The 14,416-nt window shown below is 35.4% G+C and overlaps 1 protein-coding gene across 9 annotated transcripts in view; it reads left to right on the top strand.

The window, feature by feature from the left end:
* LOC107786453 (putative late blight resistance protein homolog R1B-23) overlaps positions 1–8,419 on the top strand; it is a 33,359-nt gene extending 24,940 nt beyond the window's left edge. For 3 of the 9 annotated variants that reach the window (XM_075233955.1, XM_075233956.1, XM_075233958.1), the window contains 4 exons: positions 1,505–1,567; positions 1,863–2,084; positions 2,586–2,885; positions 3,645–8,419. In XM_075233955.1, coding sequence (XP_075090056.1) covers positions 1,505–1,567; positions 1,863–2,084; positions 2,586–2,885; positions 3,645–7,094 — 4,035 coding nt within the window. In that variant the 3' untranslated portion in view covers positions 7,095–8,419. The remainder of the gene's footprint in view (positions 1–1,504; positions 1,568–1,862; positions 2,085–2,585; positions 2,886–3,644) is intronic. The other 6 variants (XM_075233957.1, XM_075233959.1, XR_012701042.1 and 3 more) reach the window with 5 other exon arrangements.
* The last annotated feature ends 5,997 nt before the right edge of the window (positions 8,420–14,416 follow it).

A 14,416-nucleotide genomic window follows, 5' to 3' on the forward strand; every position in this document is an offset into this window, starting at 1 on the left:
GTTTTCTTATTTTGAATCTTGTGTAAATGTTTCGAATCGTGGAAATAGCCTCTTGCAGAAATGCAGGGTAAGGCTGCGTACAATAGACCCTTGTGGTTCGGCCCTTCATCGGACCCTGCGCATAGCGGGAGCTTAGTGCACCGGGCTGCCTTTTTTGTTTTTTGAATCTTGTGTAAATACTTTGTGATTTTTATTCCTTAACTTGTGTGTCATTTTCTTTAATATAATGTTGCAATTACTCAATAAAATAAGCATCTCATAAAAGTATGTTTAGAATAATACATTAATTAGTTTTTGAACTTTAAATGTGCTTATAAATAAGGGTTCAGTTACAATATACATATTTCTTAAATTCTCTTGAAAGAAAATTTTGAGATAATATGAAAACATAAAGCATTATTATATAACGAGAGGTTCGCTTTTACATGCAAAATAAAGAAAAAAATAATAAAAAAAGAGAGAAACATATTGTGTATCCGTCTGTGATTTAGACACTCCTGCAAATTTTTGTCCCTCTAGAAAAATAATAATGATTTGGTTCAAAGTTTCAATTTTAGTTAATATTTATACTTACATGCATTTAGAAGAGAGAATACAAGAGTTTGGAGTCTCAATCATAATATTCTCTTCTCAATACAATATATTTTTTATGCTTATATATATTAGTACCTTGAATAGTAGTATGTAGTATATCTTTGTAAATTGGCAGAGTAGTTTTACTTTTGTAGTTATAAAGCTGAGAAATGTGATTATAAAAATGGATTAGAGTTTATTCTTTTATTAAGTTGGCTAAATGGAGTCAGGAATCATCATTTTCTTTTACTATGCGTTTTCCTTTAACTATTACTCTCTCCGTTCCAATTTATGTTAACCTGTTTGACTGGACACGAAGTTTAAGAAAAAATGAAGACTTTTGGAATTTGTGATTCTAAACAAGTCAAAAAGGGGCCAGAGTATTTGTGTGGCTATAAAAGCTTCTCATTGAGGGTAGAATTGTAAGTTTAAACTAAATTATTACCAAACTTAGAAAGGGGTCATTCTTTTTAGAACGGACCAAAAAGAAAATAGGTTCACATAAACCGGAACAGAGGGAGTATTTTGTATGTATCAAATAATATTTTTAATAAATTAATTTATGTTTTTCGTTAAAAGAAGTTTGCACTTATCGAATTTTGGTACACGCGCAATGCGCGTGCAGAGAGAGAGACTACTTATACATACACAAAAACAGAGAGGAGAAACCATTACATAATTTGTGTTGACTCAGTATATATCTCAGATTTTTCAGTCTTCAACATCGACTAAAAAGATTAGTCATTTAGTCTCTAATAACTTAAGAAATGTGTGTTTAATTTTTGTACTCGGATGGGGAAATATTCTCCAAAAAACACTTACTACTTTTTATGCATGGCTATGTCTGCAAAAATATTTTCTCCTATATATGCTTCTTTCTTCAGTTTCTTTGTATTCTTACTTCTTTCTCCTGATAATGTTTATACATCAGATCATGGAAAGAGGAAAACAAATTGACAGAGAAAGAGAGAAAGGGGAATTAGCAAACTTTGAGGTATGTCATAATTAGTTTGTGCTAGTAATATTGGTTTGACTTATGTTACTCTTCTAACTCCTTATATAGAATGAATAACTTAACAAAGAAAAAGAATGATCAGGATCAGATGATCATAAGAAATATTAAGAGAAAGGGAAAATAACAAAAAATCGAAGCAAATCGCCAACAATGATCAGGAATAGATGATCTTAAGAAATATCGATTCTTTCTTCTTTTTTTCACTGCAAAATAATACTACAAATATAAGGATAAAATTTGATAATGGATCCATTGATTTGTTATGTACGTGAAGGGATATCAAGTGAGTTACGATCAAGCGGACTCAATATTGATGGAGCCATGGGGAGGCAATACTGGTGAATCAAAATGGAATTACAAGTTGAAAAGTCCCATTAAAGAAATATTGATTGCTCATGGAGATATTATAGATTCCATCATGTTCAGAACCGTTACTGAACAAGGTACTACCATAGACTCAACAAAGTTTGGTGGGGATGGAGGTCGAATAGACAAGGTAAGTCCAAAAGATTGTGGTCGGCATATTTATTTCTCATGATTGTCACCTTCTTCTCAAGTTAAATTTGTGTCATGTCATGTCATAGCAATGAGCTCAAATTATGTAAAAAATTATTTTTTAAGACAATTAAACTAGTAATGGCAGATTATTCATTTATCTTACAGCCTTCAAGTTACCTTATCAGGCTCTTGATATGAAAAATCACGCTATAGGTCAACTTAATATGATAGTGTAGCGACTTTTTGCATTTCCAATGTACACAACGTAAAATCTGTAGTTATATAAGCATCTCTGAAGTCAAATATGTGAATGCACTTGTTGCTTCATATTTGAGTTTGCCTCTTCCTTTGCATTGAGAGGATTCAACTAAGTGTCCAAATTTGCGTTAGGTCACAGATTCTGAATCCTAATATGACATTCTTGCACTTTTCTGAATTCTTGTCAAAATTCTCGACTTTGCTACTTATTTAACCAATATGTGATTTGCTATAATCTCAGGTTGTTATCGAGGCAACTTCATTGGAATATTTAAAAGGCATCAAGGGGACATTTGGATATTATTATGGCCATTCGGTTATAAAATCTCTATGTTTTATAACTAATGCAAAGAATTATGGACCATTTGGGTGTGAGGCTGGTGGAATCCCATTTTCACTTGTGATGAAAGAAGGTGTAGCTATTGTGGGATTTCACGGGCGTTCGAGGTTGTACCTTAATGCTATTGGTGTTTATTTGCAGAAACTTGCTCCTCCCACTTCAGCAAAGGAACCTATGGTTGAAGACATTGAAATTCGTGACGTATGTTGTGATTATTCCCTCCTTCGTTTAATCACCTTCACTTCAATTTCTTCACCTCATACTTCAACAAATGAACCTATGGTTGAAGATATTGAAATCCATGACGTCCGTACTACTTTTTCTCTTAATATCATGAATCGGATAAATTTTATTTCTTGTTTGTTTTATTTTATTTCTTTCCTATTAATTGTGACTTTATATACTAAACCAACAGATGCATGTGTCTGCACATAAATTTCTTTCACTTAATATATATATTCTTACGTTATTAAATCGCTTAACCATTATAAGTTAGTATGATTTGATATAAATATCGAGTACGAGCAAGTTTTTAGTGTCAGAGACATGTGCATTCACTATTTTATAACAAAGAATAGGAACTTATTGATAGAATTGTAAACTTCTTGTTGTAAGAATAAAAAAACAACTAAACATTATAAAGCTTATCAATCCTGGTTAGTTATGATTTTAAAGAGGTTGTGTTTATATGTTTGACAGTTACTTCTATTCATCTCTTCCTCGGAATGGTTGGAATAAATCTTCACTAAATCGTACATCCCCCTTTTTACTGCATAATCTAGTAAATTGGGGGGGGGGAAGGGGAAGAAAACACCAGTTGAACATATGCATAGTAAACCATTTTCTTGACATGCTTATTTTGGATACATAACCAGTTGCTCAAACTCTAAGAACATAATATATAGAGAATTAACTGTCTTTATTTGTGAGAATTTGATATAATGTGTAGTCTTTTTGTAGGTGTCATTTTCTACACTTCGCAAGGACACCCTCAATGTTCTGGATTTCATAGAGAGCTTAAAGAATGAAGAAATTCAAAAAGCTGTTGACGTGGATCTAACTGAAAAGCTGATATTGGAGCTGGACTTCCTCCTTCTGAATCTCCATCATCTTTCCAAACAAACTTCTCCATTCATGACAGAATATGAGATTCTTCAGAATGTATGTGGCAACATAAGAGATTTCCACGAGAGGATAGTGAATGGTTGCGTTGGGCATGAGATTGTTAAATATGTCTTACCTCAGTTTCAACTAATGGCTGAGAGAGTAGGACGCTTCCTATGGCCTAATCAAATTGGTGGGCACTCTCGACTCTTCAAGCTAGAACATCTATTCTTTGAGATTATTCCAACTCAGTTGGAGGTTATGCACATATGTTTTACAAATTTGAAAGCTTCAGCATCAGCAGAAGTTGGACACTTTATTAAGCAGCTCCTAGAAACCTCTCCGGACATTCTTAGAGAATATTTGATCCATCTACAAGAGCACATGATAAATGTTATTACCGCTAGCACTCCAGGGGCTCGAAACATTCATATCATGATAGAGTTCCTATTAATCATTCTCACTGATGTGCCTAAGGACTTTATTCATAATGGCAAGTTGTTTGAATTCCTAGCACGTGTTGGAGCACTCACCAGGGATGTATCAGTTATTGCTCGCGACTTAGAAGAGAAATCAAAGAAAGGAGAGAGTACCAATGAAACAAACAGTGCAACTCTAGACTTGCTCGAAAATATTGAACTCCTGAAGAGAGAACTCAAATATGTTTACCTGAAAGCCCCGGACTCATCTCAACTCTGCTTTCCCAGGATTGATGGACCCCTGTTCATGCATCTTCTACTTAGACACTTAAATGATTTGCTCAATTCCAATGCTTATTTAGTTGCTTTGATAAAGGAAGAAATCAGGCTGGTGAAAGAAGATCTAGAATTCATAAAATCTTTCTTCGGGATTGTTGAGCAAGAATTGTATAAAGATCTCTGGGCACGTGTTTTAGACGAGGCATACGAGACAAAAGATGTCATTGATTCAATTATTGTAAGAGAAAATGGTCTCTTACATCTTACTTTCTCACTTCCCTTTGCCATAGAAAAGATCAATCTTATCAAAGAATGGGTCTCAAATTTATTTGAGAAGATTCCCAAGAACATGGGCGTCATTGTTGTGAACTCTCCCAACAAGCCAGTTGAGCGCAAGTCATCAATAGCTGGTAAAATAATCGTAGGTTTTAAAGAGGAGACATACTTAATAATTAGGAAGCTCACCAGTGGACCAAAAGCGCTAGATGTCATTTCGATCACTAGTATGCCCGGTTCGGGTAAAACTACTTTGGCGTACAAAGTGTATAATGATAAGTCAGTTTTTGGTCATTTTGACATCCGTGCATGGTGTACAGTCGATCAAAAGTATGACGAGATGGAGTTGCTGAAAAAACTATTTAATCAAGTTACTGGCTCAACTTTGAAATTCAGTGAGAATATTGATGTTGCTGATGAGCTACGAAAATATCTATTTGGAAAGAGGTACCTTATAGTCTTGGATGATTTGTGGGACACTGCAGCATGGGATGAGTTGACAAGACCTTTTCCTGAAGGTGAGAAAGGAAGTAGAATTATTTTGACGACTCGAGAAAAGAAAGTGGCTATGCATGCACAACGCCACAGTGATCCTCTTGACCTTCGATTGCTAAAACTGGAAGAAAGTTGGGAGTTATTAGAGAAAAAGGTCTTTGGAAAAGAAAGTTGCCCTGATGAACTACTGGATGTTGGAAAAGAGATAGTCCAAAACTGTAAAGGGCTTCCTTTGGTGGTTGATTTGATTGCTGGAGTCATTGCGGGGAAGGAAAAGAAAAGGAGTGTGTGGCTTGAAGTTCGAAATAATTTGAATTCCTTCATTTTCCAGAAAGAAGAGGAAGACGTGATGAAGGTTATAGCATTAAGTTATGACCTTTTACCTGATCCCTTAAAGTTGTGCTTACTTTACTTTGCAAGTTATGAGAAGGACAGAGCAATTCCAGTAGAAGTTTTGAAAAGATTCTGGCGTGCCGAAGGATTTGCGGAACACACAGAGATGAACAGTGTGGAAGAAGTGATGGATGTTTATTTGGATAATTTAATTTCCAGTAGCTTGGTAATTTCTTTCAATGAGATAGGTAAAATCCGGACTTGCCAAATTCATGATCTTGTGCATGACTTTTGTTTGATAAAAACAAGAGAGGAAAAGTTGTTTGACGAGTTAAGTTCAAGTGCTCCATCATCATCTTCTTCGGATCTGATGCCACGTCAAATGAACATTAGATATAGTGAGGGGCATAAAAATTTTATCCTGTTCGATTCAAAAAATAAAAGACATTCTGGTTATAAACACCTCTATTCTTTGAGGATAACTGGACACAAGTTTGGTGACAATAGTCTTTATGATATATGTCACCTAAGACACTTGAGGCTTCTTAGAGTGTTGCAACTGGATAGGTTTTGTATCACGGTGAATGATTCTTTGCTGAATGAAATATGCACATTGGTTCATTTGAGGTACTTAGACATTTCGACAGAAGTTAAATCTCTTCCTTCGTCTTTTTCAAATCTTTGGAATCTGGAAACTCTATGGGTATGTAAATATGGACCACCCATGGTACTATTGCCAACAATTTGGAATCTTGTAAAGTTGCGAGTACTTGGCATAGATAATTGTTCTTTCTTCGATTTGGATAAGAATGAGCCAATACTGATTGCAGAGTACTCAAAGTCAGAGAACTTGGGATTAATACAGGGACTCAAACTTTCCTATTCAAAAGACACAGAGGATATTTTCAAAAGGTTTCCCAATCTTCAAGAGCTTCAATTTGATCTCAAGGAATCATGGGATTGTTCAACAGGGCGATATTGGTTCCCGAAATTGGACTTCCTAAATGAACTACAATCTCTCAAAGTAACTTTTGAAAGAGGCCGATTTGCCCCCTCTGTAGCGGAAAATCGGCCATTGTGGGATTTTTATTTCCCTTCGAGTTTGAAAGATCTGTGGTTGCGCCAGTTTCCTTTGACATCCGGTTCACTATCAACAATAGCGAAACTGCCCAAGCTTGAATATCTGTACCTTGAAGACACAATCATCGAGGGGGAAGAATGGAACATGGGGAAGGAAGACACCTTCCAGAATCTCAAATATTTGACGTTGCAGCGAGTGACTCTTGCTAAGTGGGAGGTTAGAGAGGAATCCTTTCCTGCGCTTGAGAAATTACGACTGCGGGACTGTCGTAAGCTTGAGGAGATTCCACCTAGTGTTGGGGATATTTGTTCATTAAAAAGTATCGAACTGCGGAGGAGCCCTCAACTTGAAGAATCTGCTCTGAAGATTAAGCAATATATTGAAGATATGACGAGGGATATCCAGGTCCTTGTTTATAACTGATCAAGTTTTGAACACTTTTACCCTGGGAAAATATGTGAGTGTTTGACCAGTGTAATTTTCATTTGCAGAACCCATGTAAGGAATACACCCTCAGACATCTAAATTCTATTTCCGTTCTTGTTTTCTTCATTTTGTGGGTAAATATACCCAGCATTTGTTCTTTCAAATTGTTGTTCTTGTATAATCTCTTTTCTTCTTCGGCATGGCTTGAATTGTTTGCATATCATATGTTACTCCTCAAGTCCAGAAACATGCATGGGATTGCTAACTCTCCGCAATAATATTCACTCAGATGGAAGATGCAGGCTGCAAGAATCAGCCTATCAACGCATTTGGATTTGAGGCTGCTGTATCTTGATCAAGATGTTTCAATAGGTGCTTCTGTACAATATTTGGCCTCATATATGTGCAACAGTAAGTGTTATAAAAAATCCTCCAGTGCCTATTAATACATTAATGCATGATTCAGACAAATTGGTGCAACAAAAATGTACTAATCCTAATGTGAGTGGGAAAGATGCAGTATTTCAGTCAAATTTGAGTAGTACCGCTACTGGTAGTTGTGATAATATAAGGGAAGCTGAAATATTTAGTCCAAATGTGCAAGAGCCACTAAGCTATCACCTCCTTCACTGATACATTGTGCTTTGAATACCTTGTGCAGACTGAACATGGCTATCACTGATGAGCACGCTGCTTCTGTTCCATTGTTGATTTTGGAGTCTTGATGGCGGTGCAACTTCAACTGTAATGCAGAAAATTCAAATTCTCCGGTCTTTATACCTACCTCGCTGGCTGCCAGTGGTGAGGCGCAACAAGTTGATGCACATGGGATGAAAGAAACAAGTGCAATTAGATGCAGCTGTAGTTACATGTGTAGATAATTTTTCTGCACAGGCTGCTGCTACTCTTGCTCGGTCTTCTGTGAAACAACAAACAAGAAGCTCACACTTTCATCCTCCCAAATTGACAATGCCTTGATTGTTGTTCAACAGCCCGGCTCAACTGGAGCACTAGTTTTAGTGATGCTAAGCTTCGATAGCACTCTGTCACAGACTCGCCAATTTTGGCTGCAAAAGCTAACTCATGATGTGAAAAGTTGTGAACTGCTTGTAAACTGTCCGGAAATCTCTCTCCAATTTAGGAAGATACTCACAAATTAGATTGATTGGCATTTGCTGCACTCTACTGAGATAAACTGGATCTGATGCCACATGGGCTATATTTCCCAATTGCAAGTATACTTGGTCATGTTTCAAAAGAGTCGATGAAATGTAAAACATGCCTAATATTTAAAATGTAATGAATTCCACTTTTCCTTCAAATTTATTGTTTAAAGCAATGCTATCAAGACACATTAAAGAATAGTCAACAGTAAAAATAACATCTTGACAAGAGCATATAAGTAGCACATACTATAAAAGTTCAGCAAATGGAATTCTATTTGCATCATTTACAATTCATGATACAAATTAATGACTTGGTACACATGAATTTCCAGAGAGAATTATAACTAATATTTAACCATACATGACATAATTTATTAGTTGCTAGGAAATACATAGCCGGACCATTTCATCAGAAGAACATGTTAGAAAGAGAAGGAAAAAAAAAAAGCACTACATAACGATAAAAATGTCTGCAAATTCAACAACCTGATTCAACTTCCGGGCTAGTTTTGGTGATGCTAAGCTTCGAAAGCACTCTGTCATAGACTCACCAACTTTGGCTGCAAAGCAAACTCATGATGTGAAAAGTTGCAAACTGCAAAGCAAACTCATGCGGGATGCTTTGTGCACCGGGATGCCCTTTATTTTATCTATCTTTAGACATCACAAGATGTTAAACACCACTCTATTGCTATACAACATTTACAGCTTTCAATAATTCAAATTCATTAAGCTACTTGTAATATTAAACTTTGATTTGATATTTTTCTCTATTGGACTAATTTCTCAACTATTAGTTTAAACTTTGCAAGCACTATCACCAATATAATGCACAGGTTAATTATAATTTTAATTAGTCGCAGTTTCTGCTTTAATTTCTAAAGTTCAGGTTGTAATTTGGGCCCTTATGGAATGGTTAAGCAATCATGAAGATGAACCAAAGGAAATTACATGCATAGTATCATCAGCTGTTGAAAATGTCATTTGGAATTTTTGCATTTTAATTTTGCACGACTTAGTACTATTTCTACTTTGACTTTTTGCTTTCTTAGTTTGTTACTTTCTACGATGTTTTTTTCCGGAATGGGGTCAGATATTTTTGCCAGTTGATGTCAATGTTACGTTGTTATCAATCTGTGATTCTTTTTCTTTATTTTTTCCTACTGTTTTCTTTGTATTCACACTGATAATTTTCAGCATTCTCACACTTACAATTTCTTTTCGTCTTTAGTACGAGGCCAATGCTATTTCTTGCTAAGCGTTACACCCGATCGAAACGGCAGCACCCTTAATGCTGCTCAACCACTCGACTCAATTGTCGCACTGAGGTGAGGTGAGGTAAAACTAGTTCTGATACATTCAATCACGAACTCGTTTGACTTTGATCACAAAAGCTAATTTATGAGGGAGCAGTTGTGAACTAGTTATTAGCTTATATTCTTGAATTGTTTTGCTGCTTTAGGTTTGCCAAAATTGAACATGTTTGGTCACAGTCAAATTTTTTTAAAAACTCTATTTGTTAGATTTAGCGGGAACTTTGATAAAAGAAGATATAAGCATAAACACTAGGAAAGTCCTGTCAAATTCCAAAAATTGGAGAACCAAAGACTGCACCACACATAAGAAATAGGACAAAATTGTAGAAATTACATCGCATAGGCACAAGAAATAGACCAAAATAGCAGAAACTCTAAAAAGTTGCACTTCCAACTATGAATAGTTCCCGTTAAATTTTACAACCAGAGTTTGTTGCTCTCACCATCCCATTTTATGTGAGGCTATTTTTTTTTAATCAGTCTCATATCACGTCCAACTATGCCTTATAAAAAAGACTAAGCGGTCGTTGCAAATATAATCCAGTTTACAAGTCCGAAGTTGAATCCCACAGAGAACTAAGGCTTAACTACAGTTGTTCAATATTGCTAAGAAACACAAGTCCAAGCAATTTCCTAATTATAGAGATTATAATATTTATTTCTAACTGATTAACTAACAACTATTATAAAGCAGTAAAATTATCAACTAACAAGGATGAAATTTGAGACAAGATTAAAGAGGTCTAGAGTTATGATTTTTTCAATTGTTAGAATCCTTCCCGCTATGCCTTCTATAATTTCGCCAAAGTATTTTCTCTACCGATTCTGAGCGCTTTGAGTGTCGTAAATCTATTCTGAGTAACTACCACAATTTACTTGACATATTCTTCCGAACTACTCTAGCTGGCACTAAGTTACGGCTCACTCGGATCGCACCAAGGTTTCATTATTCCTAATCGCATCTGTAAACCCTCCGTATTAATTTATCACATACGTTAGGAGTGATGTTGTTCAACAACTACCTAAATATATACCCTTTTCCAAGCAATACCTACTAATAGACATAGTCAATTGATGCACATTCAATCAACAACAATAAATACGTAGTTGAACAAGTAGAGAGATCCAACGACTCAATTATATAAAAACATAACAAGAATTTATCCTGAAAAAGTTTTATCAAAACTCTAGATAACAAATTAGTTATTCATAATAGTATGCATAACTACAATGTTATAATTCATAACCAATAATGGAAATAGGAAAAAGGAAGTGAAAAACTCGTAGAAGAATTCCCCGCCTTGCTCCTAGTGTGTCTCTGCCTCCTTAGGTCCAAAATGTGTCAAAAGTACTCAAAATACCATTTTTCCATGTATATATACCAAGTAGGGTCGGGCCCAAACAATTATACCTTCTCCTACGCGAAAAAGGACACTTTTCCCGGACAGGACGTGTGCGACCGCACACTTTTCACACTTTCTGCCCCATATGCGCGGTCAGTGTGCGGCCGCGCACTTTTCACCTTGTTCTGTTGGGAATTTGAAATAATATAAAACCTCAAAGTTGTAGCCCTTTGGATTAGATTTCCAACCATATATTGTGGAGCCCAAATGGAATTATAGTCGAAAAGTTATGTGCATTTTACTAGACAGTGCGCAATATGCCTGCTTGATTCTTCGTTCGTTCTAAATTGTCATCCGTTGATCCTCGAACACGATCCCGGCTTAATTCCTTGGGCTTTTACTCAGACTTCAAAGCTCCAAATCATTTGAATTCATTCAATAACATCTACATATCTCGGAATCATTCCTACAAGGCATAAAACACATAATTAGTACAAAACACTAGCGATTAAAGCTCAAACTCAACTAAAATGCAGTAAATTAGAGTGTAATAAGCGACTAGAATACGTAATTATAGCCTATTATCTGTACCAAAAAGAATGTCATCTTTTCTTATTTAGAAACAATCTATCTTTAAGATTTCTACTTTATCCTTAATAAATTGATTTATAACTACAAAAATATTTATGATTTCTTTTTTGAACTTGGTGACAAGTCAAGCACCGACATATAAAAGAGTAAATATATCAACAGTGCTCGCAAAGTTAAAGAAACTAAGACTATTTCAAAATTGGCGTCCAACCATTTTCTACCTGACATCAATGACGTGGTGCCTTGACTCACCCGAATTATCAACTTCTTATTCATACATACACAAAAACAGAGAGGAGCAAATGGCACAGAGCTTTGAACAAGTCCATAGTGATACTGCTTGTCTGCAATCAAAGATATACAGCTTTACCATAGGAGCAGCGCCCATTTCCATTGTTACATTCATTGCAATAAGGTGTTAAATCCTCGTCAAAGAGACGAGATTAACATCACGCGAGACAAGGTCAAATTGTAACCCGCTACTTAAGTTGCTATTTGGATCCTGAGACATCCCGCTACAATAAGCCTTTTGTATTCCTTCCATAGTATCAGAGGCAAATTCACAGACTTTAACAAAGGAACATTGTCCCATATTGGAGGAGGAAAAGTATTTTGCTGGATATATATACAATTGCACTTCTTCTAGCTCTTAAAGAGTTGAGAAGAAGGCAAGCCTCGCGTTGTCGTCGTCATCGCTCGACTTCGGCTTCGGTCAAATGATTTGATTGATTAATTTTTGGATCAAATTTATTTGTTAATATTTAGATTAACGTAATATTATTTTAATCCAAATTAGTCATTGTTTGTAACGGTAATCTGATTGATTGATGACTGCCTGCTATGATGGGTTATTTGAGTTGCAGCCTTCGTGAAGTGTTGCAACTCTTCGGTTTTACCCAACGTTATCTTTTCCTCGGATTTTTCTTAGGAAATTTGTGATTTCTCCTTTTTTCTTCTGCATTGTTTTCACCAAAAAAAAAGCAGTAAGTATGATTTGCTACCGGCTTTTGAATTCGTTGGTCACTGGGATTTGAAGTACCGCTACACCAGCAAGGGTAATCAGTTCTATCCTAGAAGGAAATAATCCTAAACCTCGAGTACTAGGATGAGATTAAGTTCCTTAAAGAAACATTGTGAATTCATTGGACTCGGATTGATTTATGTTCTTCTACATTTCTGGTTTTACATTGTTTCTATTTTTGAATATATCTTCAAATACAGAATACTAACACTTTTTAGCTACTAATTAATTTTTAGGACTTGTATGTATGGTTAAACATTAGTTGTAATTCGTTTTGAGAAAATCTGACGTGGATGTTATGGTCCTTAAATGAAATGGTGGTTGCTGCTCAGTAGCTGGTTATATTTATGTTTAAAGTGATTGATGTAAATGCAGCGGCAGAAGGCTGTCATTTTACCCCATGGGGTCGTTTGGTGCTAGGACTAAATTATCCACGGATTATGATCTTGGAATTATAATCCCTAGACTAATTTATCCTACCTTTTCCTTTAATTGGCAGTTGGGACTTGATGCAATTTGCACAGTTGCAATAATATTGTATTGCTTTTAAATTGTATTCATTGGTCTATATAAATTGCAAAAAGTAAAAAAGGTTACTCCATTTTATGTAGACTATATATACTTTTTCTTTTTAGTATGTTTTAAAAAACAGATTTTTATATCATGAAATCATTTAATTTTAAAATTACACCTCCAAATATGAAAAAGGATAACATGATGCACAAAGCATTTCGCAGTTACGCGCAGGGTCCAAGGAAGGGCAACCATGGCTCGAACTTATAATCTATAGGTCACATGAAAATAACCTTGCCGTGCTCCAAGGCCATGGCTCCCCTTCTCACCTCTAAATATGAGTTCCGTTAAAAACCATCACAATTTATCACATATATAAAAAATGCTTACTTTTGCCAAACTTAAAGAAACAACTCGGAAGTATATTCAAGAGACTATTTCAAATTTAATGCCCAACCATTTTTTTGTCATTTTTCTACCTAACATCAATGATCTGGTGCCCTTATCCCCTTACCTCTTCACACGAATTTTCAACTTCTTATCTCACGTAGTTGGTTTGTTGAAAAGGGGAGAATTCATACATTATACATACACAATAACAGAAAGAATGGGCAATTAGTTTCAAGTTCTCTGGACAATCAGAGAATTCTAGCATCGATATTGTTACTCTATTGTTGTTCCTTCTCTCTGCAGCAAACCTTTTGATATTAAAGTCACCACACACAACTCCTGAACCCACGGGCGGATGTAGTGTGTTAGCGACGGGTTCAATTGAACCCATAACTTTCATGTGGAGTAAAATATTATGTGTAAAAATTCTTTAAAATTATAAAAATAGCCTTATTCTGTGTTCAGGTTTCCGTCAATCTCGCAGGTGGAAACTCTTATTGAATCATCAGTGTCTATCTCTATTCAATTGCTTCAGTGATGGGATGTACAAATTACTGTTATTCATTCATGTTGTGGTATCAGAGTGTTAAAATTTCCTTGAATATTTGTTGAATCTTGAGTTGAGATTATCTGACTGTTGATGTGATTTTTATGTGTATAATCATTCTTTTTTATTGTGTATGATGAAAAACCAACTAATTTTTTTGTCATCGGAGCTTCATTACTATATTGCAGCTTACTTAAGAAATATTTAGAAGCTATCTTTTTATGTGGCATACTTTTACTCTTTAGTCTGTGTCTCAGATAGAGTGACACCTTTTTCTATATTTAAAAACTATTCAATTCTAAATTCTCATTTTACCCTTAATAAGATATCTACAACCACACAAGTGTTTACACAAGTGTGCCGAGTTAGACATCGCCACATAAAATGAGACGAAGGGAGTGGTTTTCTATGCTTTTGACGTGTCACTTGTAG

This window comes from Nicotiana tabacum, chromosome 17 (assembly GCF_000715075.1).
Source record: "Nicotiana tabacum cultivar K326 chromosome 17, ASM71507v2, whole genome shotgun sequence".
In the NCBI taxonomy this organism is placed as follows: Eukaryota; Viridiplantae; Streptophyta; class Magnoliopsida; order Solanales; family Solanaceae; genus Nicotiana; species Nicotiana tabacum.